The sequence below is a fragment of the Agelaius phoeniceus genome, chromosome 7 (assembly GCF_051311805.1).
Source record: "Agelaius phoeniceus isolate bAgePho1 chromosome 7, bAgePho1.hap1, whole genome shotgun sequence".
NCBI classification, from domain to species: Eukaryota; Metazoa; Chordata; class Aves; order Passeriformes; family Icteridae; genus Agelaius; species Agelaius phoeniceus.
The window spans coordinates 49,056,580-49,082,805 of NC_135271.1; the positions used below are offsets into that span (position 1 = coordinate 49,056,580).

The 26,226-nt window shown below is 39.0% G+C and overlaps 1 protein-coding gene across 1 annotated transcript in view; it reads left to right on the plus strand.

Annotated features, from left to right (window-relative positions):
• Positions 1-26,226, plus strand: part of LYPD6B (LY6/PLAUR domain containing 6B) — a 50,529-nt gene that overhangs the window by 18,608 nt on the left and 5,695 nt on the right. Inside the window, exons 2-5 of the mRNA XM_077181777.1 lie at positions 19,477-19,571; positions 20,698-20,852; positions 21,868-21,966; positions 25,214-25,344. Of these exons, the coding sequence (XP_077037892.1) occupies positions 20,729-20,852; positions 21,868-21,966; positions 25,214-25,344 (354 nt within the window). The 5' untranslated portion in view covers positions 19,477-19,571; positions 20,698-20,728. The remainder of the gene's footprint in view (positions 1-19,476; positions 19,572-20,697; positions 20,853-21,867; positions 21,967-25,213; positions 25,345-26,226) is intronic.

The window sequence follows — 26,226 nt, forward strand, 5'->3', positions numbered from 1 at the left end:
CAGGCTGGATCTGTCCCGGGGCCATCGGGATCAGCCCCTCCATGGAGCCCTGGGAAGGGCCTGTGAGCACAGGCAGGAGGCTGGGCTGGGAGAGGGGTGGGAGCTGCTCAGACCTGCCAGCTCTGGGTGTGCCTGGGATCTGAATTTCGTGTGATTGCAGCATGGAAAACTTGGAGGTGCCTGGGGAATCCTGGTAGCAGCTGAGAGGGTGAATGTGAAGTTTGCACTTATTCATTGCTCTGAGTTTTTCCCTGTTTTTTTAAAACAGAAATTCCTTTTGTGGATTTACAATCAGGTGCTTGTAAAGAATTGCTGTTTAATATCTCTGTGAAAACCATCGTGTCATTATGGGTGACTCACTTGAGAGTTGGGCTTGATGGTCCTGGTGGGTCCCTTCCAACTCAGAGCATTCTGTGATCCCAAGATCAGCTCCACTCTCCAAGGTCCCATCCCAGCAATGATTTCTGCTGGTGGATTGATGTGTGGGAATGCCATGGAGTTCATGACTCGTGTCAGGAGTGGTTCCACTGGAGTTTAGGTGTTTTTTCAGCCTCTCTGTTGGTGGGCAGGGACTGGAATGGGAAGGATTGGCAGCTTGTCCTTGACTGCGTTTTGCCATCCTGAGTGCTCAGGAAACCCCCAAACCCCTTTCCCTGCCAGAGGACTGACCTGTCCCTGCAGTGACCAGTGGTTTAGAAAGCTGGAATTCTGGAATTGTTATTTTCTGTTTTCATGGGAAAGCCTGAGGCTGTGAATATTCATTGTGCAGTGCAATCCCCAAAGTGCAGCAGGCAGGGAAAATTCCCTGTGCCTGTAGCTATATCAGGATGTTAAATACCAGGGTTATTAATCTTTCCTCACCTCAGCAGCTCTTAGGCCACGCATTAATGTGTTTTTTGTGTGAGATTTAATTGCTCAGGCTTGTAACAACTCAAAACCTTAAGATCCTATTTCCCCCTGTGACTTCAGTGCTGAGAAATTGGCTCTCTGGAAAAGCAGCAAAATGGTTGTTTGGATTGAATTCCATTTTCCATGGCATATGGAGGCTCATCTGTGGGTTATGGATCAGTGGAGAGCAAGGCTCAGGCTGGGGCAGGGATTTTCCAAAGGTAAACAGCTGCCAGGAGTGATGCTGGGAAGGGAATTCCGAAGTAAGGGCTTGAATTGTGTCAGCTCTATATTTGCTGTCTTAGAGAAATTACCACAATGAAACACCTGAATGTTTGCATTGACTTAATAAAAAAGGGTGTTTCTATAAATAAAATCTGATTAGACCCGTGAAATAAGAAACAAGAGTTGCTAAATAAACCTCAGGTGAAGGCCAAGTGTATTTTGTATTCCAGGGCTTTGGCTTTCACATTGCATAAGCACCAAGAAGGCAAGCTTATTTTTAAGAGTTAAAAAAAAAATTAAATAGTTAGAAAAAAAATGTAAAAGGTCTTGACATCCAGTCTGTCATCGTTGTCTTCTCAAGAATGTTCAACAAAAAAGGCAAAAGGTTTTGTTGAATGACATTGATCTTTGGAGTTCTTGTTTGGTTTTCTGCTCATTAAGCTCCTGACATGGAAACAGACTTGAAAAGGCCAAGAACTGTGACACTGGATGCAGATTTTAGCATGTCAGCAGGAATGGTAATGAAATACACCCTGAAATTGATTTTATTACTTTTTCTTTTAACAGCAGGAACCAATATTTGGAAATGATAGACCTCAGTGCAGTGATGGGAGAGACAGCACAGGAGACATAAATCAAACCCTGTGTATTTTCCTGTTTAAAAAAGGGCATTTTGGAAGTATTTGGGGATTTTATTTGTGAATTCCAGGCCTTAATTTCTATTATGGGCATGGGAGCAAATTGGGGCAATTAAAATATTTTAAATGTGCACCTGCTTATTGTTTTGGAGGGCAGGGAAAATCCCCAAACCAAAACAACAACACAACTTTTTCTGTTTGGAAAATCTGGCACATCTTTGCCAGAAATTAAATTTTAGGAGATTTTTATTCTGTGATAGGGTGAGACTCAGCCAATGTGTTTGCAGTGAAATTTATTTCAGAGCAAAGGAAGGAGCAGGAGCATTCCCTGGAAGCTGCCAAGGGCAAATGGGCCTCAGCAAGTGCCTGGATGGAGGCTGGGAAATTAGAAGAGACATTTGAGAATATGAGAGGTTTTAAACCTTTTTTTTTCCTTTTTTTTTAAATTAACTTGTACCAAGTGTGAGGCTTCAGCCCATGTTTGAAGTAGAGTTTTGGTTTTGGTCATAAATCCAAGCATGGCAGCTCCTGGAAAAAAAAGCCAGAGCAGTTCCAACAAAATCCTGCTTGAATCTGCTGATGCTTTCTTTTAGGTTTTTGTTAATCTCAACACATTTTCCCCTCTGCTTTCATCACTTTAAACCCCAACCAAACACGTGTTCTTTTTGCTGGGTAACACTGCTTTGAGAAAAGGCTTTTTTTATTGATCTCCTTCCCTTCAAAACATGGTTCCACATTTGAAACCCAGAGCAATCTTTCCCCAGGGATTAGCTCTCCTCCAAAGACTTTTCACATTCTTTAATCTGCAGTTTCTACTCTCTTGAAGTGGCAGGAATTGATGTGGAGCATGGGATTGTTTATTGTCTCTGTCATCGAGAAATAGAGAAGTTGTTTATTTTTAATGTGTGGGGTTTTCTCCAGGCCAGGCCCAAGCAGTTATTTGCCTGAAGTGAGCATTAAACCCAGTTTTACTTCACCTAAAACCCTGAAGTGAGCATTAAACCCAGTTTTACTTCACCTAAAACCCTGAAGTGAGCATTAAACCCAGTTTTACTTCACCTAAAACCCTGAAGTGAGCATTAAACCCAGTTTTACTTCACCTAAAACCCTGAAGTGAGCATTAAACCCAGTTTTCTCCACATGAAACAAGTCTGTGGTGTCTTCCACTGCACAGAAGGAAACAATTCTTCTTGAATTCTCATTATATTCTCCTTGTTTCTAAATAAACCCCACACACTTGTCTGGAATGATCCCCAATTAAAAACTGGGCTTCAAAGGAGCTGGGATTTGTGTGAAAAATGGGAAAAGAGGGGCTCCATGTGCCAAGTGGTGACCTCCAGGTGTGGCATCCTCAGTAATTCCCTTGGCTCCAGGCCATGGAATCAGGGCTGGGAAAATTGCAAATGCCAGCTTTGTGTCTCCCTGGCACTCAGGAGTTTCTCAGGAATTGATCCTGGGGGGATTCCAGACAGAGTCCCTTTGTTTGCCCCCAAACTGTGCCAGGAGCTGCTGTGGAATTAATGAGCCCCCTTCTCCTGGGGATGCTGCTGACAATTCTGGGCTTTCATCCTGTGGTAGCCACCTCAAAGGAGGAGAAAACTCCATTTTTAATGGTGTTAATTGTTGTGTGGGGGAGTCATTAACTGGAATTTGGTGTGGGGCAGGTGATGATTTCTCACCCTCAGTGTTGCAATTCCCAGGTGGTGTGGATTTCTCTGCCTCCAGCAGTGCAGGGATGAACTTGGTAAGAAAACGGATCCAGCTAAAAAACCAAAAACCCAACAACAAGGAAAAAAATCCCTCAGCCATGAGTTTGGTAGTAAAAGACACCCTGAATTCGATTTTATTGCCTTTTAACAGCAGGAACCAGTATTTGAAAATGATAGACTTCAGTGCAGTGATGGGAGAGACAGCATACAGGACATAAATCAAACTCTGTGTATTTTCCTGTTTAAAAATGGCATTTTTGGAAGTATTCCCCTGCCCTCTGATCCCTTCTTTGTCCCTTTATTCCACTCCATCCATCTCCTTTTTCCTCCACATCCCTGTCCTGCCCAGAAAACATCAGGGCCGTGGGGGTTGCTCTTGCAGCTAAAGGAATTCTTGGATCTCCCAGCTCCTCCAGGTGGTGGTGGCCAAGAAATCCTCTGGGATTTCCCTGACTCCATGGCCTGTTCCAAAAAGCCAGTGGGGAACTGGGAAAAAATTCAGTTTATATCAGGCTGGGAAAGGCCTTGATGCAGACAGCACCTCGAGGTGATGCTGGGACTGGCTGCGATCCTTTTCTTATTCTGACACTAAAAATAACATTTTAGTTTTCATTTTTTTCATGGCACTCCATAAAGTGTGGAGTGATCAGAATGACCCAATCATCTGCATTTAAGTAAACTTATCTAAATGAATTTAGGTTGGAAAAGAAATTACACCTTTCCATAGAATTTTTTTTCCTCAAGTTCATTTCTGGCCCTAGAGAGAGTGATGGGAAATTTTGCTGTTTCTTTCAGTGATCAGGAATTAAGTTATTTTTAAACTCTTTTTGTTGTTCTTAATAATAGAGCAAAAATAAGCTTTTTCAATTTTTCCCCAGGTTTCTCTCTTCCATGATTTTCTGGGGTTTAGCTCTTAACTCCTCTCTGCTTCATTTCATTTCAGCCTCAGTGAGGTGATTTAATTATTAACTTTTTTAGTAATTTATGTGGAAATTCTCCTTTTATTTTTTTCCACATGGTGCAAGACTGATCAGGATCCCTGAGGGTGACAGAGTCAGTTCTAGGCACTGGAGCAGGAGCCAGTGAGGGGCTCTTGGGTCAGACTAAAACCACATCAAAATGGTTTGTGGTGCAAAGGGAAATGTTGTGAGTGATGTTTCAGCTTAGAGAGGGAGACTGAGAACAAAAAGAGGTAAAAGGAGTTGGAGAGGATGATGGAGTTTTCAAATGAGTCAGACCTGAAAATATGTTATATATTATATATTTTATATGTTAGATGTGACACATTGTGCATTATACATTATGTATTATACATTATATATAATGTATCTTATATATAAGATACTATTTATAATATATACTATATATATGGTATATAATAATTATAATTATTATAGAATAATGATAGTATGTAATTATATGTTATATATTATACATTGTTTTATAAATAATATATAATAATATTATATAATAATATTATATATATAATATATATAGATATATATATAGATGTATAATATAATATATATAATATATATATTATATATATAATATTATATAATATATATAATAATATAATATATAATATATATGTCATATACTATCTATAAATATATAATATATTGTATTTTATATATAGTATATAATTATTATATAATAATTATAGTATATAATTGTATATTATATCTTATATTATATTATACATTATGTATTGTACATTATATATAAGGTATCATATTATATCATATCAATATATCAAGATATCATTACAAATAATGTATCATATATGTTATATAAGATCAATAATATAGATCTATCTATAAAAGATCTATAATATAGCACTATCTATAATATATCTTATGTATACTATGTTATATATAGTATATAATAATATGTAATATATATAATTATAATATATATATTATATTGTACATAATATATAATATTTTATATATATATATAAGCACATAATAATTATTATATATATTTTTCATTTTCTATTATTTCATTATATAGTGTACATTGTACATTATCTGTGTGCATTCAGGATTTTGGAGTGGCTCATTTGGGTGTGTTTTGTTGTACATGAAGATTCAAATGCAGGATTTCACCTCCAGCTTCCATCTGGGCAACTCTGCCTTCATCTTCTGGCTAATCCCCCCCAAAAAAAAATTAAAGGAGCAAGGAAAGAGGTTATGGAACCCCAGGAAAAGGTTTGGAAAAGCCCTCCCAGCCCATGGAGTCCCAGCTGTGCCCGATGCCCACCTTGTCCCCAGCCCTGAGTGCCACCTCCAGAATTCCTGGGAAACCTCCAGGGATGGGCACTGCAAACCTCCCTGGTCTCTTCCAAAGCTTTTTCCTGGATTAAATCCACATTAAAATGTGAATTATGGTAAATGTGAGTGCCCAGGGTGGGAATATCAGAATTCCCTACTCCTCACAGTGCTCCAGGCCTGGTTCTTCCCACATTCCCTTCTCCTGAGGCACAGCCTCTCCTCTTGGGTTTTCTCTTTCCACGTGTCTGGATTTTCCAAATCTGAGTTCCTGAGCTCTTTGATTGCTCTGTTCCTCACCAATTTCTGCTTTCTCTTTGCCTGAAGAGAATTATGGAATCCCAGCCAGGTTTGGGTCGGGAAGGACCTTAAATCCCATCCTGTGCCACCCTTGCCATGCCAGGGACACCTTCCCCATCCCAGGCTGCTCCAGCCTGGCCTTGGGCACTGCCAGGGATCCAGGGGCAATCCCAGCCCAGCCAGGAATTCCCAATTCCCAATGTCCCATCCATCCCTGCCCTCTGGCACTGGGAGCCATTCCCTGGCTCCTGTCCCTCCATCCCTTGTCCCCAGTCCCTGGAGTGTCACCAGCACACCCGGGTCAAACCCAGCAGCCTGTGCCTCCCAAAATTGGGGGTTTTTTTGGGGGCACAGTCCCCACCCTTCCCTGGCTCTGCTGCCAGAACCCCTCGGGCTTTGCCTGCAGCAGGGGCTGGGTTTTAGGATTTCAGGTGAGCCAGCCCCAAAACACGTCAGGAATGCGAGGCAGCTCCCCAGGAAGGGCTGGGAGTGGCAGGGAAAGGCCAGCCTTGGTTTTAGGGCAAACTGGAGTTCGGCTCTGGGACAGCACAGAGCCTGAGCTGCTCCCGAGTTCCTGCTCTGTTTGTGAGACATTTATACAGCTGGGGAGGGAATGGGGCTGGAAAAGTGGCATTTCCTGGGATTGGGAGGGAATGGGGCTGGAAAAGTGGCATTTCCTGGGATTTGTGTCATCTGGGGCTGCCACACTCCTGCTGCCTCCTGCCCAAAGCCTTTTCCTACTCCTCACACCCCCAGCTCCTCCTTGCCCTGTCCCAGGGCTTTTGGGGATGCTGAGTTGCTGGATCAGTGCTTCAGTTCTGCCCCAAATAATTCCCCATCCTGCCACTTTTTAGGCAAAAATTCATTATGCAGATCTTTAGGAATTTGTGTGCAATTCATCCCGTGGGTGAAGCTTGGAGGTTTTGCCCCTGCACCATACAAATGTTAAAAATGCAGTGGAAGGACAGAGATTTTGGATTTGTTTTTTCTTTCTGCCTTTTTCTTAAATTATGGAACAGTCTGGGTTAAAAGGGAGCTCATGGATCCTCTGGTTTGAGCCTCCTGCCCCTATCCCAGGGTGCTCCAGCCTGGCCTGGGACATTCCAGGAATCCAGGGCCAGCCACAGCCTCTCTGGGCAGCCTCCCTCACATTAAATAATTCCCTGGGTTTATATTTGAGTTCATCAGAAAATGCAGCACAAGAACCATTTGGTGTTTATTAGGACACGTTGGTTAAAAAGTAAGATCCCTAAAGGAAAAGTGTGATGATGTTTGTGGGAATGTACAGGATTCCTAAAAAGTAAAATCCCAAATAGAAAAGTGTGACATTTGTGGGAGTGTAGAGGATTTCTAAAAAGTAAAATCCCAAACAGATTTGTGTGATTTTTGTGGGATTGTAGAGGATTCCTAAAAAGTAAAATCCCAAACAGAAAAGTGTGACAACATGTAGAGGATTTCTAAAAGTAAAATCCTAAAGGGAAAAGTGTGATGATGTTTGTGGGAATGTGGAGGATTTTTAAAAAGTAAAATCCCAAAGGGAGAAGTGTGATGATGTTTGTGGGATTGTAGAAGATTCTGAAAAAGTAAAATCCCAAACAAAAACATGTGACTACATTTGTGGGAGTGTAGAGGATTTCTTAAAAGCAAAATCCCAAAGGGAAAAGTGTAACATTTGTGGGAACGTGGAGGATTTCTAAAAAGTAAAATCCCAAACAGATTTGTGTGTGATTTTTGTGGGATTGTAGAGGATTTCTAAGAAGTAAAATCCCAAAGGGAAAAGTGTGACATTTGTGGGAATGTAGAGGATTCCTAAAAAATAAAATCCCAAACAGAAAAGTGTGACAACATGTAGAGGATTTCTAAAAGTAAAATCCTAAAGGGAAAAGTGTGATGATGTTTGTGGGAATGTGGAGGATTTTTAAAAAGTAAAATCCCAAATAGAAGAGTGTGACGTTTGGGGGAGTGTAGAGGATTTCTAAAAAGTAAAATCCCAAACAGATTTGTGTGACAACATGTAGAGGATTTCTAAAAGTAAAATCCCAGAGGGAAAGGTGTGATGATGTTTGTGGGAATGTAGAGGATTCCTAAAAAGTAAAATCCCAAATAGAAGAGTGTGACATTTGGGGGAGTGTAGAGGATTTCTAAAAAGTGAAATCCCCAACAGATTTGTGTGTGATTTTTGTGGGATTGTAGAGGATTCCTAAAAAGTAAAATCCCAAACAGAAAATTGTGACAACATGTAGAGGATTTCTAAAAGTAAAATCCCAAAGGGAAAAGTGTGATGATGTTTGTGGGAATGTGGAGGATTTTTAAAAAGTAAAATCCCAAAGGGAGAAGTGTGATGATGTTTGTGGGATTGTAGAAGATTCTGAAAAAGTAAAATCCCAAACAAAAACATGTGACTACATTTGTGGGAGTGTAGAGGATTTCTTAAAAGCAAAATCCCAAAGGGAAGAGTGTAACATTTGTGGGAACGTGGAGGATTTTTTAAAAGTAAAATCCCAAAGAGGAAAGTGTGATATGTTTGTGACAACGTAGAGGATTTCTAAGAAGTAAAATCCCAAACAGAACAGTGTGATGATGTTTGTGGGATTGTAGAGGATTTCTGTGGGATTTTTATACAGTGGATGGAAAAACCCAACCCTTTTTCAGCACTGCTGGGAGGGAATGTCCCAGTTGTGCCAGACACCCAGCACAGAGGGATATTTTCCAGCAGCTGGGACATTTGTTGTGATAAGTGAAGCTTTGAAATCCTGTTCAGCATTTTCACAAGCAAAACACCTCATCTGCAGAGGCCTGTGAGCAAAGGGATTCTGGAGCAGCAGCACTGGGATCCTGATTCCTCAGTCAGTGTCAGGCCTGGATAAGCAAAGGCTGACGAGGCAGGGCAGGTTTTATTCTTTGTACCCAGGATTAAGCCTGGCTTTACAGGGGCAGCTGTGTGGGATGTGGTTCTGACAGAGAATTTCTGCAGGAAGCCTCACAACCTTTGGGGTCCAGCAGCAGCAGCAATCTGGTGGAACCGGTGTGTTTAGGTCCAGATTGCCTCCAAAAAGTGAGAATATTTTGTTCTTACCCCGTGTGTGAATTGTGGAGAACTCCAAATTTCACATGTTGTAATTTCAGACATTTCCTAGAGTGTTCCAGTGTCTTCACTCAAGCAGCAGTTCTTTCAGTTCAATCCAAAATGTCAAATAAAGGGGTTTTTTTGGGGTTTATTTACAGTTATATCACAGTCAGTGGGCAGCTCAGCACTTTATAGGTGTTATTTGTCACAATTCTCAATGTTGGAATAGCTGACATTTCAAGGTGTAATTTTTAATATATATAATTTTATATATTATTTTTATATATACTTTTTTATATACAATTTTAATATATAATTTTATATATAATTTTATATAAAATTTTAAATATAATTTTATATATAATTTTATATATAATTTTTAAATATAATTTTATATATATATTTTTATATAATTATATATATAATTTTATATATATAATTGTATATATAGTTCATATATAAGTTTAATATATTTATATATTGATAGATATTTTTACATTTTATTTTTATATATATTTATTAATATATATTTATATTTAAAATATATAAATATATATATCTCTATAATATATATATAAATATATAAAATATATGAAAATATATTTTAAAAAATAAATGCAGATTATATATTATATATATTTTTAAATTTTATTTTAATATGTATTTTTATTTATATATATATATATGGAATAGGGAGTTGTAAAATCAGGGAATATTGGGGAAAACAACATCAACAATAACAACCACAACAATATTAATAATAATAAATTCTAATAGCATATTAATAATAAAATTTTAATTGGATAATAATAATAAATTTATAATAGAGAATGATAAAATTTTTGCAGCTCAGAAAAATAAGGAAATAGGGAGCACAGAAAGATTCCTGGATTTGCAGGGAAGTCCAGGAGAGCTTTTTGTCTGGCATTGGGAGTGAGATCTTGAGGAATTCAGTGTAAAGATATTTCCCCTGGGATTTGTGCTCTCCCAAGGCTCATCTTGGGTTTTCCTTCTCTTCCACGCCTGATTTCTGCTCCTTCCTCTCACTGTTTCTTAAGGAGGGGGTAAAACATTCAGATTTCCCAGGAATAATGAGGAGAGCAAAGAGAATAAAGAGAAATGATGGATGACCCCAAAACCCACAAATCAAGTAAGCAAATGTAGAATTTTGGGGCATTGGGAGGACACAGCCATGCCTCCATCTCCCTGCCTTTTCCCAACCCCAGAACCTCCACCCTGGAGCAGAACAACAAAAAAAAAAAACCAAAAAAACAAAAAATGGGGCAGAATTCAGTGTAAGAGTTCAGAGTGAAGATATTTCCCCTGGGATTTGTGTTCTCCCAAGGCTCATCTTGGGTTTTCCTTCTCTTCCACGCCTGATTTCTGCTCCTTCCTCTCACTGTTTCTTAAGGAGGGGGTCAAGCATTCAGATCTGACAGAAATAATGAGAAATAATGGATGAGCCCAAAACCCCCAAATCAAGTAAGAAAATGTGGAAATTTTTTTGAGGATTGGGAGGACACAGCCAAGCCTCCATTTCCCTACCTTGTCCTGGCCCCAGAACCTCCAACCTGGAGCAGAATAACAAAAAATGGAGCAAAATAACAAAAATTAACCAAAAAATGGAGCAAAATAATGAAAAATTCGCCCAGCAGGGTGAGGAGGAGCATCCCAGGTGCTCCTGGTGCCAAGGGCTGCTGTCCCAGCTTTCCAGGCCCGGGAGGTACCTGTGGCACAAAGCGGGAGGATTTCACCTGGATGGGATTCTGCAGCTCTGCTCATCATTAAATTGGGATTATTTTATTTTATTTCATTTTCCACCCCACCCTGTTTTCCCCAGCCTTTGAAGAGAGGCCAGAAGGCTGCAAGTGCTGTCAGTGTTCTGGTCCTGGAGCCATTCCAGGCTCAGGGAATTCTGCCAGTTCGGGGGAATTTAGAAAATAGGGGCAGGAGATGATCCCAGCAACAAAATTGCTGCTCCTTGGGGTGGCACGGTGCGGGGAGCTCGTGGATGTAACATTTGTTTTCTAAAGATTTTTATTCAGAATGGTCATAAAGATGGAGAAAGAGCCTGGTTCTGGTTCCCAGCTCTACACCAGATTTACACCTGGGTGTAAATCCAGCCCTAACTGGATTAAATTCATCCTGGTTTATCAATAAGGGTCCTTGTGGTCATCACCTGGAGGCTTTTCCTTCTGCTCTGCAGGAATTCCCATGGCTCTCCATTTTCCATGGACAAAATGTTCCTTTTTCCTTTAATTTCAGCACTGGTTGGGTAAATCCTGGCTGTTTCTGTTCCTTAGGAATGGCCATAACCTCACTAAATTGTATATTGGATTTTGAAATATTAATAATTGGATTTTGAAAGAAAAAAATATATATTTCTATATATTTATATAATGTATTATTTGCATAATATATTACTACTATATTATATTAATTGTATTATATTTATTGTATTATATGGTATTCTGTTCTATTCTTTATATATTCTCTCTAGAATATCTATTTATATAGAAATATACATTTATATATTTATATATTACATCATTTTATTAATATATTTTTATTAAAATCTATAATTATATAAAAATTAAATAAATCTATTTATAATTATATATATTGGGCATATATATATATATATATATATATATATATATATATATATAATTTGGGGGCCTGGTACTTAGGATTTGACTTTTTCCCACCAATTCTGCTTCTTTTGAGGTTATTAATTGTAAAATTCCATGTGTGTCCATAAAAACACAACATTTCTGGCTGCCTGCAAGTACCTCCCAGTCTGCCAAGGACAAAATAACATTTAAGGTGTGAAATTATTCCTTAATATTGGAAAAATGAGAAGGCTGGGGAGTTGCCTTGCATGGGAGATGTTTGCAGGTTGGAAATTGGATCCTTCCAAGTCTTAACCTATTAAATTGATACTTGAATGTCAATTTATTAGGTTTTATTAGGTTTTATTTATTATGTGTCTTATTTATTAGGTTTTATTTATTATATGTCTTATTTATTAGGTTTTATTTAATATATGCCTTATTCATGAGGTTTTATTTATTATATGTCTTAACGTAATAAATTGACATTTTCCCTTGCTTGATATTGACTTTTTGGAGAGCACTTAAACCTTATTATGAATAACGCTAATTACTCATTTGGAATCATTTCTGTGGGGGCCCATCTAGCAGTTAATTAATTTTCTTGTGCCTGGCTATTGATTATTCAGGTTATTTCCATTAATCTGCTCTTGGTCCAGCCCTTTCCGTATCTCCTCTCGTGTCTTTGCCTCACGTCTCACAGTGCCCCTTTTCCCTCTCCAAATTTGGCTTTATTTTAAGGGCTTAAGCCATAAACCCCTGCCTGAGTTAACTTTTTGACCCCATTTTTGATAACAGCAGCTGCAGAACTTTATCTTTGCCCAGCACTTTGTGCTGTTTCTGCAGTGTCTGATAAGAGAATTCCACCCCTGCTCCAGCATCTCCTCACTCTGGTCCAGGCAAAATTGGTGTTTTTATGCTTAAATGGCTACAAAAGCAAAATCTCCTCATTCTGGTCCAGGAAATAAATGGTGTTTTTACATTTAGATAGCTGCAAAAAGCAAAATATACATGAAATTTTTAATTCTGCATTCATTCCTTGTCCTGTGAGGAAAAGTAAAAATTTTTATTCTCCTCTTGGCCAACGAGTTTGTTTTTTGACCTTAAAATCCTTCCTGCCATAATTGTTTCTAGATTATTTTTGTGATTTGAGTTATTTGGAAGAAGCTGATGAATATTTTAATGGGATTTTGGCTTTCAGGACTGTTCTCAATCCATCAGAGGAGCACCAGCCCCCAAATAGGTCTCATCCTGTAGATTTTATTGCTCATCCTGCTGTGGGTTTTTACAGGGAGAACTGAAGGGTGGGTGTGCAGTTGGTGGGGTAATAATTGCTGTGTTCTCATGGTTGAGTTTTGTAAATTGAATTTTTCCTTCTGCATAAAAAACCTATGGTTTCCTGGTTAAAGTTTGTAAATTGGATTTTTCCTTCTGCATAAAAAAAGCTGTGGTTTCATGGTTGAGTTTTGTAAATTCAGTTTTTTCTCCTGCATAAAAAAGCTGTGGTTTCATGGTTGAGTTTTGTAAATTGAATCTTTTCTCCGGCATAAAGAAAGCTGTGGTTTCATGGTTGAATTTTGTAAATTGAATTTTTCCTTTTGCATAAAAAAAGCTGTGGTTTCATGGTTGAATTTTGTAAATGGAATCTTTTCTCTGGCATAAAAAAGCTGTGTTTTCATGGCTGAATTTTGTAAATTTAGGTTTTTTTCTGCATAAAAAAAGCTGTGTTTTCATGGCTGAATTTTGTAAATTCAGTTTTTTCTTCTACATAAAAAAGCTGTGGTTTCATGGTTGAGTTTCGTAAATTGAATTTTTCCTTTTGCATAAAAAAGCTGTGGTTTCATGGTTGAATTTTGTAAATTGAATCTTTTCTCTGGCATAAAAAAGCTGTGTTTTCATGGCTGAATTTTGTAAATTTAGTTTTTTCTTCTACATAAAAAAGCTGTGGTTTCATGGTTGAGTTTTGTAAATTGAATTTTTCCTTTTGCATAGAAAAGCTATGTTCTCATGGTTGAATTTTGTAAATTGAATTTTTCCTTCTGCATAGAAAAGCTGTGTTCTCATGGTTGAATTTAGTGAATTGGATTATTCCTGCGTGCAGGGATGTGAGATTTGCCCGGCAGTGTCCCAGGCCAGGCTGGATGGGTTTGGAGCAGCCTGGGGCGGTGGCAGCTGGGCAGGCTGGGTTGGGATGAGCTTTCAGCTCCCTCTCAACCCCAATCCCATCATTTATTCCAAGCCTGCAGGAGGAAACTCCCAGTTCTCTCCCAAGCATCTGGGTTGACATCCAGCATCCCAAAATCCCCAAATTTGGCAGCAGATGGCAAAGCACAAACCCTTTTCCCTGTTCCCAAAGCGCTCCCTGCTCTTTGTTTGGGAGCTCTGGCATTTGTGGCGCCTCCTCCCTCCACCCCTGCCCTGCTCTCACTGCCCTCTCCACATCCCTGCTCCTTTCCCAAGATGAGGAATTCTCCATTTTTCCATCAAGTTGCAGCTCTTCATCTTCAGGGTCTCCTCTGCATTTTCTTTTTGTTCCTATAACTCCTGAAATCCAGGGGAAAGCAGCACAATACACAAAAAAATATTGATTTATTCTGGAGTTCTGTACTCCAAACTTATCGGCCTTTGTGTTGAAACTGAAGAGAAAGTTAAATTTTCGTTATTTCTAATAATATATTCAATTTCCTTTTGTTAATTCTATTCATTTTCATTAATTACACCCATTATCCCAGGCCAGAAATTCCTTCCATTAAATGACCTGAAGCAGTCAAGGATTTTGGGAGATGATGAGGGAGGGAGACAGGGCAGGATGAAGGAATATCTTCAATCAAATGAATGGATAGATTAATTTATGTATATGAATATATTATATTCTTTTAAAACATGGAATGTATATATATATATATAATTTGTATGAATATATTATATTCTTTTAAAACATGGAATGTATATATATATATATAATTTGTATGAATATATTATATTCTTTTAAAAGATTGAATGGATATATGAATTATATATATTTTTATATATGAATATATTCTTTTAAAAGATGGAATGAATATATATATATTATATATATTTTATATATGAATATATTCTTTTAAACAATGGAATGAATAAATGTATTATATATATTTATATATATGAATATATTCTTTTAAAAGATGGATTGAATATATATATATTATATATAATTTTATATATATGAATATATTATATTCTTTTAAAAGATGGAATGAATATATATATGTATGAATATATTATTTCAAAAGATGAAATTAATATATAATTTCATATAAATATAATAAATTAATATATAATATATATAATATATATAATACATATAATATAATATATATAATATATAATATATAATACATATAATATATAATATATAATATATTATATATTATACATATAATATATAATATATATATTATATAATATATAATATATATTATATATATAAAATATAATATATAAAAAATATAATAAAAATATAATATAATGAAAATATAATAAATTTATTTATATAATGAATATAATTAATTAAATATATTTAATTAATATGAAATTAATATATAATATGTAATAAATGAATAATAATATTCATACATATATAATTATATATTATATATATAATTATATACGTATGAATATATTATATTCTTTTAAAAGATGGAATGAATATATGTATTATATATATTTATATATATGTGAATATATACTTTTAAAAGATGGAATGAATATATATACAATTATATATGTATGAATACATTATTTTAAAAGATGGAATGAATATATATTTATATATACACCTATTTTATATATCTATATTCAGATATTATATTATCAAAGGTGGAATTCTCCTCTATCAGAGGCAGAGGAAGGGAGCAGATGCACAATTTTCCACCCTTCAGCTGCTGCATCCATTTGTTTGTAGGTATGACAATATTTAGGATATTTTAAGGTAATTCCTGCAGGCACTGAGGAGGTTTTTTGGAGCAGCATCCCTTTATCCTGACCATTGAACATCCCCTCAATTGTCAGGAATGTTGGCTCTGGTTTTTTTCCCTTTTCAGCCCCCAAAGTCCTTTCATGGTGGGTAAGTGAGAGCCCAGAATTGCAGCATCGACTTCTCTTATTTCAAAAGGTGGCTGCACCTCTTTTTCCCCTCTGTAATAAAGTTTATTGCTTCCTCTGTCTTTCCCTGGCATTGTGGAAGGGGGAGATTTCCCCTGGCTGGGTCATTTTGTTCTGTAGAATTCTCCAGGCTTAAAAAAAACACCCTAAAAGGGAGATTGAATTTATGAAACTCAACCAGGAGAACACAGCTTATTTGTGGAGAAGGAAAAATTGAATTTACAAAACTCAGCCATGAAATCACAGCTTTTTTATGCTGAAGGAAAAATTCAATTTACAAAACTCAACCATGTGAATACAGCAATTATTACCCCCACCAACTCCACATCCACCCTTCAGTTCTCCCTGTAAAAGCCTACAGCAGGATGAACAATATTATGTTATTTTAATTATATTTTATTTTTATAAAAATATATTATTTTAACAAAATTATATTATCTTAAAATACTTAATATATGTATTATATATCTTTTTATATATGTGACTATATTCTTTTAAAAGGATATATTATTTTAAAAATATATATATTCTTTTTATCTACAGGATGAAACCTATTTGGGGCCTGTACATTTAATTTTGTGGAACCAAGTCACAAGAAAAAAAGAAAAGCTGCTTATTCCTGTAATCCTTTTTCTCCAGAGCCATATTAAATTCCAATTTCCAGCCTTGCACAGGTGAGGGGGAGATTTAAACCAGCTGCAGGTGATGTATAAAAGTGAGTTTGTGTTCCAAACTCAACCTTTGGCCATCCAGAGGTTTGGCAAAGCTCAGCTCTTTGAGGAAATGGAAAACTGGCAGAAATTTAATCTCATTACTGGATTTTTAGACAAAATGAATTATTTTCCACAAGGGGAAAATCCATCCATGCACGATGGGGGGTTCTGGGTTTTAAGCTGAATGTCAGTTTGAGCTGTGAAGGGAATAATGCACTTTTCATTGCCTGTTTTCAGCTCACAAATCCTTCCCCCCAGTGCTGCTTCCCGGGTTTATCGTGTTCATCAGGGATTATTTTCTTTCTGAAATCATCTCATGTGCTCGGTGCAGTCAGGCACCTCCCATGCCAACATCCTGCCCCGAGCTAAAACCACGTTGGGCCTCACTTTTACAAGATCTCAGATAAGGAACTTGGCAATTTCTGGTAATTAGGGCCAAATTTTAGTTCCAAGAGGGGTTCTGGGTGCAGCCAAAGGAAATTGTGGTGGTTGAAGATCCGGTGGATGAGTTCACTTGGATTCTGTCACCGTTGCTCCTTGCAGATGTCTGTCAGTGTGATGTAAAACCCATTTTTCTGGGGTGTGTTGTGCTAATAACGACATGCTGTGAGGCAAAAAGTGAAAAAAATACAGACTTAACTCAGCAGGGGGGAAAAAAAGATAAAACTTCCATAGCAAAGGGTTTTAAATTTGCAGGTCTGCAATAATTTTTGGGGTGCTTTAATATTTATTTAATTATTTAATTATTAATCTTTATTTAATTAAGTCAAAATATTCGCTTTTCCCCACCTTTTCATTTTATATGTGTCTGCTTGTTTCCTAAAGAAAATTTTGGGTATTTTTTTAAAAAATTTGTTCTGCCACTTGTTCCCTGGCTGAGTTTTGCAGGAATTAAATGGTCTCCAGAGGAGAACCTGAGAAAGGGGCAGCCAGGGAGCTCTTTCTGCCCTTTCGGCCAAGCTGAATTTCCTCTGTGCCCTTGGGGATTTGTGGCAGGGCCACGTCAGCTGTTGGGTTTTACCTTTCCAGCCCCAAACAGAAAATTCCTTTCTGCCTGTGGAGCTCCCGTGTCCCGAAGTGCAACTGAACGAGCTCAACAGAAGCGTTTGCAGTGATCCAAGAGCACCTGAAATTTGCTTTGTGGATGGCAGCAGGAAGTTTCATTTGCATTCCATATCTGATGTTCAATCTGCTAATCCTCCACTGAGCCCGCCAGGAAAAACAGGCTGGAATTTTTATTAAAATCAGAAAGCAGGGATGCTGCTTCCCACTTTTTTCCATCACACCCTGCAAGGTCCCAGCCTTCTGGAATATTTTAATTATTTCAGCCATTGTGTTCCTGGCTGTTTCCTTGAAATAGGTTTTAGTCACAGGGGTTTCTAATAGCACCCAGCCCTTCCCTTTTGGGTTGTCTTCCCTCCCCCAGGAAAGCTGGAGCTCCCTGTTTGCTCCTGTTTATGTAAGTTAATCTTCCATGTGGTGACATTTCCCCCCACCCTCATTAATGAGAGCTCCTAATTGGGCCTAATGAAACATTTACTCACTCTGCTAGATAATATTATCTGCCAGCTCGACAGAGATAAGGCTCTGGGAAGAAAACAAGCTTTTGAAAGATCCTGGGTGAGATATGAAAGCCATTTTTGGGGCCAATATTTTCTTATTTGACTGGAGAACGCCCTTGTGGTGCAGCTGTGTAACCAAGCCATGGCAAACAACATCCATTATTTATTGGCAAACAAGGACACCTTTGACTACATCAGGTTGGGAGGTCGATTTGCTGAGCCTTGCCCCCAGCCAGAGTCGCTTTTTTTTTGTGTTTATATTCCCTCAGATTTTCCATTTGGCACGAGAAGAAGCCAGAGGAGCCCAGGGGAGGGGAGCAGGGGGGTCTGCAGCAAACTGGCACAAGTGGAATTGTGCCTTTTATTTCTGCCCAGGTGCTTCAGATCCAGTTACAGCCCATAAAGGCAGAATTTCCTTGAGCCAGCAGGACAAGGAGAGAAGCCTTGGAAATGTTGGAGTGATTCAATTCCCTCCCTTCCCGCGGAAATAATTTAAAAGTGCTTGAAATACACTGTAATTTTGTGAAATTCTTGATCAAAACTGGGTTGCTCGAGCTATTCCAAGTATATAATAAGGATATTGCAAGGATTTAAGTGTCCCAGGCCAGGCTGGAAGGGCTTGGAGCTGAAGGCGTGGAAGTGGAAGGGAGGTGGAACTGGATGAGCCTTAAATTCCTTTGCATCCTGGAATTCCAGGATAAACAGTTATTTGCAAGGGATCCGGGAAGGAGAGTGAAGAGGAGGCCCAGAAAAGACTCCTCTCATCTGGTAACCAACATCCCTCAAGCTTTTTTAAGGTTTGGAGCCTTTTTGGAGTCAGGAAATCTGCATCCCCGATGGTGCAGGGGCACAGGGATGAGGTGATTGGGATCAGGAATGTGGCTTGGAATTCCAGGAGTTGGATCAGCTCCACACACTGGGGGGAACTGTTTGTCCATTGGTTTGTCTTCACTCCCTCAGGTTCCCTTGCTGCTGATCCGTGCTTCTGTTTTGGGCAGAATTCCCGTGGAAAGTTGGGATATCTGTGGAATGGGAATGTTCCCTGGTGTGGTCCCACCCAGGCCGTCCCCTCAGCAGTGGAGGAAACTCATCCTCAGGGGTGGGCTGAGCCTCATTCCCTCACTTTTTGTCTTTTATTTGTCTTTTATGGCACTGAACTACCCCAGGAAGGAGGGAATTTCGATTTCTGCAGTGCCACAGCTCTCAGTGGGAGCCGTATTGTGTAGTTCAAGTGCTTCTGCAAATATCTCATTATAAAATCCTGGGTTTTATCTTAATTTAATGCTAATTTGTGTGTCTTGAAAACAGAATTTTGATGATCTGCTGCTGTTTGTTCTCCACAGATTCTTCTGCTTAATCCTTCAGATCCTGGGCTGCAGCCAGAAGAAATCTGGACCATCCTATGGAAAAGAGACTTGGAAGTACACAGGGAGCAGAGGTAGGCTGGGACTGTGGAATTTCTCCTGAAATATATCCATAAAGCCAAGGTTTAATTAAGCAGATCTCAAGCAGTATGGTTGAATTCACAATAAAATTCACAATTCCTAAAATTCTCTTGTTTGCTTGGTTGGCAAAACCATCTCCACTGGAAAAGGAAAAACCCCAACCAATCCAAAAAAAACCGCAGGGAAAAGAGGGAATTTCCTGGAATTCCCTGCTGAGCTCCATTTCCAGCCTGGCCAGGGTGTGCCTGGAAGTTTGGAGGGAATGCCTTTGGCTCTGGTTTGGCAGGAGCCTCCACTCCAGCTTGTTTGTCCTGCTGGGAATTTGCATGGGAGGAGCGAGGCTGTGATTTGTAATATCTGAACCAGGCTCCAGGGTCGCTGGAATTTGCCACAATTCCCTGCATTTGTCTGGAGGTGTGGAAATCTGAATACCAACCTGAGCAAAATGCTCAGTTCTTCTCTCTAAAGCCTTGGCAGAGCACCCAGGGGGCCCCAAATAAATGGATTTTTGGGTGATTGCATCTCATCCATGTGAACTTTCCACCCTGCCCTTCTCCAACACGTCTGTGCCATCTTCCTCAGCCTTCCCTTGGGATGCACTTAAAAATAAATAAATTGAGTTTACACTTACAAATTTTAATGCTGTGACAGGGCGAAGTGCACTTAAAATTCAGATGATGCAGCTTGTGTGAAGTGAAGTTTATTTATCTCAGGCAAGGGATTGGTTGTTGGTGTTAAAATTGAGATTTCTCTGCGTTTAGTGCTGTTTATTCCACGCTGTTTCAAGCTGGATCTAAAGGACCTCAATCCTGCTGATTTTTAGGAATCCTTTTGAGGCACTTTTAAGGCTCAGGAGGACAAATAGATGAGAGGAATAACGTGAATTTGAGTTTATTTTGCAAGTCCCAGCGCTGTGTGAGGGGTTCTGGCCAGCAGAAGGCACCACCAGCTCAGCTTTGCGCCGCTCGCCGGCATTCCCGGCTGCATCTCCGCGCTCCCAGCGGGATTTGGCAGGAAATTCATCATCCCACACCTCAGACCCTCACAATTCCCACTAAACAATAATAACAATAATAATAATAATAATAATAATAATAATGTGTTCCCTTGCTGTTCCAGGCCTGAGGGCTGGGGGTTTCCCTGTACAGTGATGTTGGGGACCAGGGCGTTGCGGCGCGCACTGGCCGCGGCCGTTCTCCCCTTCCTCATCCTCTCAGGACACTGGGCTGCAGCTGAGAACATCAACTTCTACAACATCAGGCCTCCACTAGACCGTAAGTAGCTTTTTTTTGTGGAATTCTGGCCTTTTTCTCTTAAAATTGCCTTTAAAAAATGCCTTTAAATTGCAATTATTTGCCTCCCAGTCCTTTGCGTTGCAGCTGTTCGTGCCCACAGAAACTTTAAAATAAACATTCTGCTTCTCGCCCCACAGCACTTTGTCCCCAATGTTTGACAAGTTGACTAAATGAAAATAAATCAAACCATTGCCAAACTAAAGAGTGCACGAGGAGTTTGGCATTTTAAGGGCTTTCCTTGTATTATTTTCTGTCTCCCTGCAGAGGAAATTGTGCGGCGGTTTCCTTGTAAATAATCCAGAACAGGTGGTTTTGGTCTTTTGTCTTGTTGGGGGTTTTGTAAGGGGAGGAATAGGTGTTGCTGCATGCAATTAATTCGCTCTGTAGGTAATTAAAAACCTCGTGGGACCTGCGAAGCCAGTTGGCACTAATGGAATCATTTATTTATTTTTTTTTTCTTCCTCTTATCTGGCATCGCCAGTGTTCCATCCCTTCATTTGCATTACCTGCATCGTTAAAGCAGCCAGGATATAATAGCTGGAAATAATACCTGCCCCTAATGAACCCTGCACCTTCCAAAAGTTCATTGAAATAATGGAAATGAGATTTTAAAAGACCTTTTGTTGAAAGGATGCGACTTCTCCTTCCGAGTGGGAGTTCAAGCTCTGGAAATGCAGTTTTTCCATCAAAGGAAAATGTAGATTTATGTTTGCCCCACGAGGAGGAGGGAGATAAACTCTTCCCTCTTCCCTGGGAGTGAAAACATGAGGATAGACTTCAGGTTCAAGCCTAGAGAGAAAAAAAACTTTCTGCCAAACTTGTTTTATTTGTCTAACAGTGAAAATATGTAAATACATATGATTTATTTCTGTAAATACATATGATTTATTTCTGTAAATACATGCGAGTACAAGCACCATGTTGAATATTTTAAGTTTTTTTCTCAGTGTTTCCCTACTGACTGTGTTTTAATGCTTTTTTAACCCTTTCCAAGCCACTCCATTCCCGAACAGCTTCAAGTGCTTTACCTGCGACAACGCCGTGGACAACTACAACTGCAACAGATGGGCTGAGGACAGGTGGTGTCCTGAAAGTGAGTAAGGATAAGGAGATATTAAATATTTGTGATACTCAAACTTGCTTTTCCCTGACTCACCCCCTTGGAGAAGGCTGGCTCATGCATGGCATTCATTAATGTGCCAGCAGTTTTGTTTTGGTAATGCTGAGTCAGGAATTTTCTGCTGATCTGACAATTTTGGCCATTCCAGAGTGTAAAGCAACAGTGAAAAATTCTTTATCTCCATCTCTCTCTGTTTTATATAATACACAACAAAAATATTAATATACAGCACTTAAAATAATGATAGTATTTTAATATTAAATTAAATATTATTATTGAATTTAACATTAGTATTTTAATATAACATTATTTAAAATAATTTTAATATTTTATAAGACATCAGTATTAATTACCTATAATTAATACATTATATAATACCGTATATTATATGTATATTTCCCTTTGTGTATATATAATGATGTGCCTCCCAAGAGTTAATTTTAGTCTTGTTTAAAACACCTGAAGAATTTCCTCTGTAGCTTTATTCTCCTCAGAGTGTAAAGCAACAGTGAAAAACTATTTATCTCCATCTCTCTCAGTTTTATATAATAAAAATATTATATAACAAAAGTATAATATATAACAAAAATATTAATTTATGTTTTTTTAATAATACATAAATATTAACTATAGGTGTTTCTCTGTGTATCTAATGATGATGTGCCTCCCAAGAGTTAATTTTAATCTTGTTTAAAAAACCTGAATTTCCTCTGTAGCTTTATTCTCCTCAGAGTGCAAAGCAACACTGATAAATTATTTATCTCAGTCTCTCTCAGATTGATATAATATATAACAATAAAATATTAATATACAAACAGATTTCTGACTAATAGATCAATATTAATTACCTGTGTATATTTCTCTGTGTATATATATAATGATGTGCTTCCCAAGAGTTAATTTTAATCTTGTTTAAAAAACCTGAAGAATTTCCTGTGCAGCTTTATTCTCCTCAGAGTGTAAAGCAACAGTGAAAAATTACTTACCTCCATCTCCCAGTTTTATATAACCAAAAAAAATAATATTCAAGCAGCTTTTTAATAATACATCCATATTAATTACCTATATATGTTTCCCTGTGTATATATACATAATTATGTGCTTCCCAAGAGTTAATTTCAAGATGTTGTTTTAAAAACCTGAAGAATTTCCTCTGTAGCTTGATTCCCTTCCCTTTGGATGCCATCCCAAAATTTCCTGTTATTAGTGAGCAGCAGGACCTGCCTGACAGGGGCTCACACCTGTGCTGGGGAGGATGAAGCTCAGAAAAGAATGGAAATGTTTCCTCATTTTTCACCCTGGTGACACTCACGGGAACGGTGGGAAAGGGGAAGAAGCCGAGCAGAGGAATGAGGAAACAAACCTGAAACCAACCTTTTGGTTTGGAAACAAACCTTTTTGGCAGGAGCCTGCTGCCAAAAAGAGGGGAGAAACAAAAATAAATGTGTGGATGCTGGTGCTAATTAGTAATTCCAATCAAAGCAGCCTTGCTGGAGGTTGGAAGGGTCAGCTGAGGTTTCACAGGAATTAATTTCTTGCTAAATGCTCTTTTCATCAAGTTGCAGATGGTTCTGCAGAGGCATTTTCTGGGGATGTTTTCCTGAGCTGTGTGTAGATGTGAGAGGCTGTTCTGAGGCATCAGTGATGGCAATTCAAACTCCAGAATTCCTCTTAATGATGGCAGTCAAACTCCAGATTCCTTTTAAAGATGAGAATCAAACTCCAGATTTGTTAATAATGATGGGAATCAAACTCCAGATTCCTTTTAATGATGAGAATCAAACTCCAGAAATGTTTTTAATGATGGCAGTCAAACTTCAGATTCCTTTTAATGATGAGAATCAAACTCCAGAATTCGTCTTAATGATGGCAGTCAAACTCCAGATTCCTTTTAATGATGGGAATCAAACTCCAGAAATGTTTTTAATGACGGCAGTCAAACTCCAGATTTGTTAATAATGATGGGAATCAAACCCCAGATTTGCTTTTAATGATGGGAATCAAACTCCAGAAATGTTTTTAATGATGGCAGCCAAACTCCAGATTTGTTAATAATGATGGGAATCAAACTCCAGAAATGTTTTTAATGATGGGAATCAAACTCCAGAAATGTTTTTAATGATGGCAGCCAAACTCCAGATTTGTTAATAATGATGGGAATCAAACTCCAGAAATGTTTTTAATGATGGGAATCAAACTCCAGATTTGCTTTTAATGATGGGAATCAAACTCCAGATTTGCTTTTAATGATGGGAATCAAACTCCAGAAATGTTTTTAATGATGGCAGTCTAAATCCAGATTTGCTTTTAATGATGGGAATCAAACTCCAGATTCCTTTTAACGATGGCAAACTCCAGATTTGTTAATAATGATGGCAATCAAACTCCAGATTTGCTTTTAATGATGGCAGTCAAACTTCAGAATTCCTTTTAATGATGGCAAACTCCAGATTTGCTTTTAATGATGGGAATCAAACTCCAGATTCCTTTTAATGATGAAAATCAAACTCCAGATTTGTTAATAATGATGGCAGTCAAACTTCAGAATTCCTTTTAATGATGGGAATCAAACTCCAGAAATGTTTTTAATGATGGCAGTCAAACTCCAGAAATGTTTTTAATGATGGCAGTCAAACTCCAGATTTGCTTTTAATGATGGGAATCAAACTCCAGATTTGTTAATAATGATGGGAATCAAACTCCAGAAATGTTTTTAATGATGGCAGTCAAACTCCAGATTTGCTTTTAATGATAGGAATCAAACTCCAGATTCCTTTTAATGATGAGGATCAAACTCCAGATTTGCTTTTAATAATGGGAATCAAACTCCAGATTCCTTTTAACGATGGGAATCAAACTCCAGATTCGTTTTAACGATGGCAAACTCCAGATTTGTTAATAATGATGGGAATCAAACTCCAGATTTGCTTTTAATGATGGCAGTCAAACTTCAGATTTGCTTTTAATGATGGGAATCAAACTCCAGATTCCTTTTAATGATGAAAATCAAACTCCAGATTTGTTAATAATGATGGCAGTCAAACTTCAGAATTCCTTTTAATGATGGGAATCAAACTCCAGAAATGTTTTTAATGATGGCAGTCAAACTCCAGAAATGTTTTTAATGATGGGAATCAAACTCCAGATTTGTTAATAATGATGGGAATCAAACTCCAATTCCTTCTAATGACGATGATCGAATCCCGGGTCCCCTGTGCAGGCACGCGGTACTGCCTGACCGCTCACCTGTTCACGGCGCGCGGGGAGAGCACCTCGGTCACCAAGAGATGCGCCACGGGCGAGGAATGTCACCTGGTGGGCTGCCACCGCCGCGGGGACAGCGGCCACACGGTCAGCACTGCTCCTGCTCTGCTCCTGTCCTGCTCCTGCTCTGCTCCTGTCCTGCTCCTGCTCGTGCTCTGCTCCTGCTCTACTCCTGCCCTGCTCCTGCCCTGCTCCTGTCCTGCTCCTGTCCTGCTCGTGCTCTGCTCCTGCTCTGCTCCTGCTCTGCTCCTGTCCTGCTCCTGCTCTACTCCTGCTCTGCTCCTGCTCTGCTCGTGTCCTGCTCGTGTCCTGCTCCTGCTCTGCTCCTGCTCTGCTCCTGCTCTACTCCTGCTCTGCTCCTGCTCTGCTCGTGTCCTGCTCGTGTCCTGCTCCTGCTCTGCTCCTGCTCTGCTCCTGCTCTGCTCTGCCTGCTCCTGCTCTGCTCCTGCTCTGCTCGTGTCCTGCTCCTGCTCTGCTCCTGCTCTACTCCTGCTCTGCTCCTGCTCTGCTCCTGCTCTGCTCCTGCTCTGCTCTGCCTGCTCCTGCTCTGCTCCTGCTCTGCTCCTGCTCTGCTCCTGCCCTGCTCCTGCTCTGCTCCTGCTCTACTCCTGCTCTACTCCTGCTCTGCTCTGCCTGCTCGTGTCCTGCTCGTGTCCTGCTTGTACCCTGCTCCTGCCCTGTTCCTGCTCTACTCACACCCTACTCCTGCTGTACTCCTGCTCTGCTCTGCCTGCTCATGTTCTACTCCTGCTCTGCTCTGCCTGCTCGTGTTCTACTCCTGCCCTGCTCTGCCTGCTCGTGTTCTACTCCTGTTCTACTCCTGCCCTGCTCTGCCTGCTCGTGTTCTACTCCTGTTCTACTCCTGCTCTGCTCTGCCTGCTCGTGTTCTACTCCTGCCCTGCTCTGCCTGCTCGTGTTCTACTCCTGTTCTACTCCCGCCCTGCTCTGCCTGCTCGTGTTCTACTCCTG